We start from the raw sequence: 7092 nt of genomic DNA on the forward strand, positions 1-7092 counted from the left end.
TTTTTTTCTCTTATTTTCGTTGTCTAGACAACGAAGGCCAGGATTTCTGTTTTTTTTCCCCCTTCCTGGTCGTGGACGTTTAACAAACACCACTTCTACGTTGAATCCTTGATTGGCATCAAAGGACTCGTTACTGTTCAATTTTCTTGCTAAATTATCCATCAGTTCGTTAAGACGTATGGATCTAACCAAAAATTCGCCCACTTGAAAATTATTGCTCTGATACGCATGCTCGAAGCCATGTGCCGTTATAGAAAAGTTTACTAAATCATTGGGATGTCTGTCCTCTCTGCTTAATTCTTTCTCGATTGCAGCGTGTAAAGCCTCTGTTAAGGCCCTTCCTATATCATCTCCCTGCACGGGATCACGCAGTTGTCTAAGTTCTGCCCTAAACTGAGCTCTTTCTACGACGTTCTTCCATTTTTTTCTAGGACCAACTATGGCCATGTCAAACTTGAACAAGGGCTTTCTGGTAGCACCTCCGATTTGTCCCGTTCTCTCCCACTCGTCCATCGCTCTATAAAGAAGGTCATCGTCATCTTCGTCGGAACTCCACGTGTCTTCCCAGGATCGTTTCATTTTTGGTGAGCAACCTCGACGATTTGAAGTTTGCGGTGCTTGACGCTCACTTATATAGAGCAAACCACGTGATACACCACGATCTGTGATTGGTGGACATCTGGTTTGAACCGGTTTGAAACCGGTTGTTTAAAAGCAGATATCAATGCTGGTTTGGAAACAGGTTAAACTACCTTTTAAAACAGGTTTTCAACTAGATTTTTAAAAAATCAAAATTTTTTTCAAGCCCATTTTGAAACCGGTTTTTTTTTTTTTCTTCTTCTAGGGTTTTTTTCTTTCTTGTTCTAGTTTTTTTTCTAGGGTTTTTTCTTCTTGCTTTTTTTCTGCTTCAATTTTTTGTTTTTTCCTTCTCGAGTTTTTTTTTGTTCTTCTAGGATTTTTCTTTTTGGTTTTTTCTAGGTTTTTCTTGGTTTCTAGATTTTTTTTTTTTTTTTTTTTTTTTTTTTTTGTCGAGTTTTTTTCTCTGATTCTAGAATTTTTTTTTTTCTTAGGAATTTTTTGTTCTTAGTTTTTTGTTCTTCTTCTAGGTTTTTTTTTTTTTTTTTACTTTTAAGAAGAGAAGAAGAAGTAAAAGAAGTTTCTGGTCGGGCTCGAACTCGTGACCTCTGGATCTGTACTCACTGCGCGCGATCCCACCTACACTACTACGGAATAGCTAAAACTGCATATGTAAATTTGGGTAGTCAATAGTTTGCGCACGTTACCTTTCACTCGTCCTTAAATCAACTCGGACCGCAAGTCCGGGCTTAAATGAACTCGTATCGGCTTCAATGCACTCGAAGTGGAATAAAAAAGTTACATTAGACTTGGATCAACTCAGATCAACTCTCAAAAAATTAAATTGGACCCTGCAAAAAAAAGAAATCCACCGGCATCTCTTACCTTGCAGCCACCATCTTGTTTTTCAACCGCAGGATGGTGTCTATTTTTTTTAATGTTGTTTGCTTGTTTCAAAGAATACACTAGCGACTCGTACTCACACTCGGACCGTGAACATGTTGCACGTGGAAAAAGAAGAAACCACGCTCGTCTAAGAAAGCTAAAGTTTTCCTTCCCCGTGCGTGAATTGAACTCGCCACTCTCGATTGCGTCCAATTGCACCACGGGGAGTTACACGGAGAGTCGCGAGTTCAATTCACGCACGGAGAAGGAAAACTTTAGCTATGCCAGACGAGCTTGGTTTCTTCTTTTTCCAAGTGAAACACGTTCACGGCCAATGGATAAGTACGACTCGGTAGTGTATTCTTCCCAACAATCCAACAACATTAAAAAAAAAAATGGACGCAATCCTGAGAAGAAAACAAAATGGCGGCTGAAAAGGAAAAGAACGCTCACAGCTTTCCTTTTAGGATTCGAGTTGATTTTACAAAATGAAAGAGTTTTATGGTGTAGTGAGATGATAAGGATATCTTTTATGTTGCTTAAAGGGATGTAGGTGATGAGGTTTCCGTTTGTACCATTAAAAAGACAAAACATGTAGTTCAACAATGTGTTTTATTGAATATCTCGTTGCCAATGAAATAATTGATCCACTTCTCGATGCGAAAATCCCAAATATTCATAATCATAGGTACCATATTTGTTTAAATTGAAAGAAAATAAACACAATAAAGCTTCAATGACAGAATCTTTGGGTCTCATAAAATTCCAACAAAAGTCCATGTTGCCTCCCCATTCTTGCGGACTGGGATGTTGGTTTTCGGCCATTTTCCATTGCCATTCTTCATGGATGTCATGAAAGGTGAGTTTGGGTAACAGTTCCATCAGAGTATCTGCAATATTCCCTCGATAAGTATACCATTGTTTACTCCAGGCTTCCACACTAGGAGGGATTAAGTGTACATTTTTATCCATAACAAATTTGTGAATCATCACATAAGCCACACTCCACACCCAATCTCTTGCCCAACCGGTGGTCGACAGTTTATCTTGTAAATTTTTATCTTGAAGTATGTACATAACCGGTAAGAACGCGATTCCCTCCTTGAGCAGTGTTAAACACTTCTTTGGTTAACTCATTGTAGATTTGTCCGTTGAGTCGATACAAATCGTAATTTAGATTGTCAAACGTCAATCCATGTCTGGAAATGGCGTCTTGAATCAAATCACGAATAAACTCTTTGTAACTCGAGTAATTACTGAGTGGATGCTGGATCAGTAGTTTGTCCATTTCGTTCGTCACTCAATCGATGCAAGGTCTGGGAAAAATCTTCTAACCAATGCGTATAACACTCGTCAAAGGTATACCCTGCAGCCAATCCTCGCTTGATTCTTTCTAACATGTAATCTTCCCAAGAGGGAAAATCACTCTGATGAAGAGTCTTGTAATAATCTTTCATTCGCTTGAGCTCGTTCTGCGCGTCGACGTTTTCTGGCCAAATGACGTTCATGCATGAGTTGTCGGAGTTTTATACGTCTTTGTTGAAAAAAGGAGACCACCCGATTGGTCGATTCATCTCGTAAAGCTTGTTTTTGTAACAGGATGGCTTGCCCCGTTGGTTGATAGACATCGACTTGTGGACAAAAATGAACTTTCTTGTTGTTCATCTTAAAAAGGTTCGTCGAAAAAGATGTCTCATCTCCTTTTTACCTTGTTCTGTAAAGTTTCTCGATCCTACAATCCCCACATGATCATAGAGAGTGAGGGAACAAGCACTTTTCAAGAGTTGAAATTGACATTTTTTCATATACGAACCGTTTTGTAGATGATAATAGATAAACTCGTACCACTGGTTGTCCGTCAAGTCAAACAGGTACACGCGTTTCCCCATATCCAAAGCCAGTTGAACGGTCCAACCCGTTCCTCCTTTGACCGTTGTCTTGTTGGCGTCTAAGTAGCCAAAGGCATACAAAGCATAAGCTTGTCTAGCAATAAAATAATTTCGAACCATTAATTCTTCAAAATAAGTAGCCGTGCCAATAGGACTTTTACGTTGGAGCGTTTGGTTGGCTCGTTTGATGGATTCATGAGCATGATAAAGGTCGGCTTCAGTGGGTTGAATGGGACTAATACATTTAGCTCTGGGATGATTGGGTCCTATTTTAATATCCAATCGACATTCATACGCCAAAGCCAAGCGTTCAGCATATTCATCCGCTCCTTGGGCTCCACCCGTCACAATGGTATATTTTTCACCCGCTGGATGTTCCATGGGTTCTTCTACAAACTCGTGTTTTTTCTCCACAAAATTCCTGAAATGTGTCCATGTATTGGCAGCATCTGGAGAAGGATTGGAGGAAGCCATGGTTAGAATGAAGAAATGACTGAGAATCACTAGTAATATACTCGTTTTGCAAAACATGTTAAACAGGTTTCTTTTAAAAAACAAGTTAAACCAGTACAAACAGGTTAAAACCAGTCAATCCAGTTGTTCCGCTAGCGCGTTGAAACAAAAAAATGATTGGTTGAAGATCAGGTGATCGTGCTTATATAGTCTCAGAGCCACTCGCCAATTTTATCAGTTGCATCATGCAGTCAGCCACCACTGTCGAGGCTCCACCCTTGAAGCGAAAATATGTCAAGAAAGACAAACCAGACTCCAAAGAAAAAACTCAAAAGAAGAAAAAACCCAAATGGGAAACGGATTCTGCCTTGAAGACGGATCCTGCCAAAGAAACACCCGAACCGATTGTGGTGGAAAAGAGTTTTGTGATGAAAGATGGACAATGGGTGGAAGAAAAAGATGCAGCCATTCAAGCATTAATGGCAGAAGTGGACAAGATTCCTGAGATTGGAAGTCCTCCTCGTGCACCTTTAGCCGTGGTGGATTTGCTCACTTGTCCCTTCCACTTGAAACCTCTCACTCGAAAAAAACCACCCGATGATATTGCAAAACAAGAAGTCTTGTTTTGCCCTGACCTAGATTGCCCCGTGTTCCTCTTTGGGAATCATCTCGATGCTTATGTACAAGCCCTGCATTACACACCACCCAGTCCAGATGTGGTGGAATGTTGGGACATTCTGCAATGTTTCTGCCATTTCACCCCTGTGCTGAAACTCAGTCAATCGGAAAGCAACCCCAATCGCTTGTACTTGAGCTGCAACAATTTCATGAAAGATTTGAGGTGCCCTTACTTCCAGTGGTTTGATGAACCCTTTACCAACAAGAATGCTGCGTGGCAAGATGAAATGAGATTTGAATTCAAACAGTTACCCGTGCCAGCCAGTCGAGAAGAAGCCAAACGAAAAGCCCAAGAATTGAAGGAAGCTTGCAAGAAAATGGCCTATCAACAGTACTTTACCGACCTGAAAGCAGATATGGAGGAAAAAAAGAAAAATTTGATGAAAACAGGAGGCTGGGGCGTCCCGCGCGAAGACGGCGGTGGCGGCGCGCGCGAAGACGGTGGCGGCGCGCGCGAAGACGGTGGCGGCGCGCGTGAAGACGGCGGCGCGCGCAAAGGCGGCGGCGGCGGCCTGCGCAGAGGTTGCTCATTCATGTATTCGGGACTATCCAACTATGGTCCACCTTTGAAACTTCATGGAGTCAATTTTTGATGAGACATTGCCCTGGAAAAAGTTACCCCATTTTATTCAAGAACGTATTTATTGGCGACCGATGGTCCACGCACGGAATGAGATGGGATGGAAAGCCTTGCATCAACAATTATGTCCATTAGAGGATCTACTATGTTGGGATTGTGGAAATAGATTGACGAGCATGAAAACATTTGAAAATATTCTTGTACTTAATGGGGACTTTTTGGGTTTGAATCAATTTCGATGTGAACATTGTAACCTGATGGGAAGACGAAAATTATATCGTGTAGCCTCTAGTCACGAAGGCATGTTTCCTCGAACTGATCTTCCTTTTTACAAAATCCATGTGTTTGGATATCTGGTGGAATCTATCTACCGTCCAAGAGCATGCAAGTATCATTATGATAGGTTATTGACCGGTTATCATGTATCTCACGGAATCATTGGAGACAAGACATTGACTCGATATTATGATGAGGACAATGAATATACGCGTCAATATCATATTTTTAGACCCGTCTTTTTATGGAATGAACTTCGAGCTAGTTTTGCTTAATAAAAAATGTATATAGTGAGTTGTTGATTAAAGTTTGTTTTTTAAAAAGAAAAAAAAATGTGGCGTCTTTTGCGTTGGCGTTTAATTCGTTTTCTTTGCACTCGTTTATTCTTAAAATATTCTCGCCAACCTGTTTTGCATAATTGGGGAGATCCGGTGGAAGTCTTTAAAGAGACGCAGGTCATCACTTGGGCTCGATTTGTCACGTATGTGGTCTGGTTAAAACAGTTTTCCCTGGCCAAAGAGTGGTATTTTACCATTGAAGATCAATTTGGGTCTCAATTACCCTCATTGATGGAGTTGGTGGGTTATTGGTTACAATAAGAAAAGATGGAAAAAACTATTAAAGAAAAGGCTCTTAAGCCATCTGTGTCAGTGTGCTATGTCGTTAGCACGCGCTTACGAGAATCCCCATGAACAAGGGGCTTTGGGTGGGGTAGACCTCTTTGCCAAAGCCCACAAATTGAAAACTCCTCAAGCGCAACACATTCTGCAATCTGTGCTCAGTTATACGTTACACAAACCCCGACGGAGTCGTTTCCCTACCACTCCCACTCTGGTGTTTGACAGAGACGAACAATGGCAAATGGATTTGGTGGACATGCAAAAACTCAGTCGATGGAACAAGGGCAACAAATATTTGCTGACTGTGATTGATGTGTTGTCCAAGTATGCGTGGGCCATCCCTATCAAATCCAAAAGCAGTAAAGAAATGATACGAGGGTTGGAAGGAATTCGCCGACAAGCCTCACCTCGACAACCACTTCGCGTGCAGACGGATCAAGGCAAAGAATTTTATAATGCTGGGGTGCAAGCTTGGTTCAAGAAACACGACTGGGATCATTTTTCAACGTATGGGGATAGTAAGGCCTCCGTGGTGGAACGATGGCATCGCACGTTAAAACAGCGGATGTATCGCTACTTTACGGCGCACAATACGTTACGGTATGTGGACGTGTTACAACCGTTAATCCACTCGTACAATCAATCCTATCATCGGAGTATTGGCATGGCACCGCATCAAGTCACGGAAAAAACCGTGCCCGAAGTTTGGGACAGACTCTACGGTAAGCGCTTACAACAAAAGACACCACCTCCCAAATGTCGGGTGGGTGATCGCGTACGCCTCAACAAGAAACATCGACCCTTTCAAAAAGGGTATCTACCTGGATGGACAGAAGAAGTGTTTGTGGTCACGCATGTACGTCGACATCCCATCGTGACCTATCGACTCAGTGAATGGGACGGTACGCCTATAAAAGGTACCTTTTACGAACCCGATGTGCAAAAAGTGCAAGTGTCGGATGACTCGTTATTTCGGGTCGAAAAAGTCTTGCAACGTAAAGGACGCAACGTGTTAGTGCGTTGGAAAGGGTGGCCGGCCAAGTACGATAGTTGGATTCCAGCCCATGGTGCGAAGAAAACAAACAAGACATCGTACAAAAAGAAGGGCACGGTTTCTGGACTCAATACCCACTGA

General features: G+C 41.9%; 1 protein-coding gene across 1 annotated transcript; it reads left to right on the top strand.

Moving 5' to 3' along the window:
• The first annotated feature begins 5994 nt into the window (after positions 1-5994).
• LOC140944816 (uncharacterized) lies at positions 5995-7092 on the top strand. The gene has a single exon (XM_073393920.1). It carries the CDS (start codon positions 5995-5997, stop codon positions 7090-7092), a length of 1098 nt encoding a protein of 365 aa, XP_073250021.1.

This window comes from Porites lutea, chromosome 7 (genome assembly GCF_958299795.1).
Source record: "Porites lutea chromosome 7, jaPorLute2.1, whole genome shotgun sequence".
NCBI classification, from domain to species: domain Eukaryota; kingdom Metazoa; phylum Cnidaria; class Anthozoa; order Scleractinia; family Poritidae; genus Porites; species Porites lutea.

Coding starts and splice junctions, on each gene's coding strand:
- LOC140944816 (XM_073393920.1), top strand. CDS start 5,995: ATGTCGTTAGCACGCGCTTACGAGAATCCCCATGAACAAGGGGCTTTG.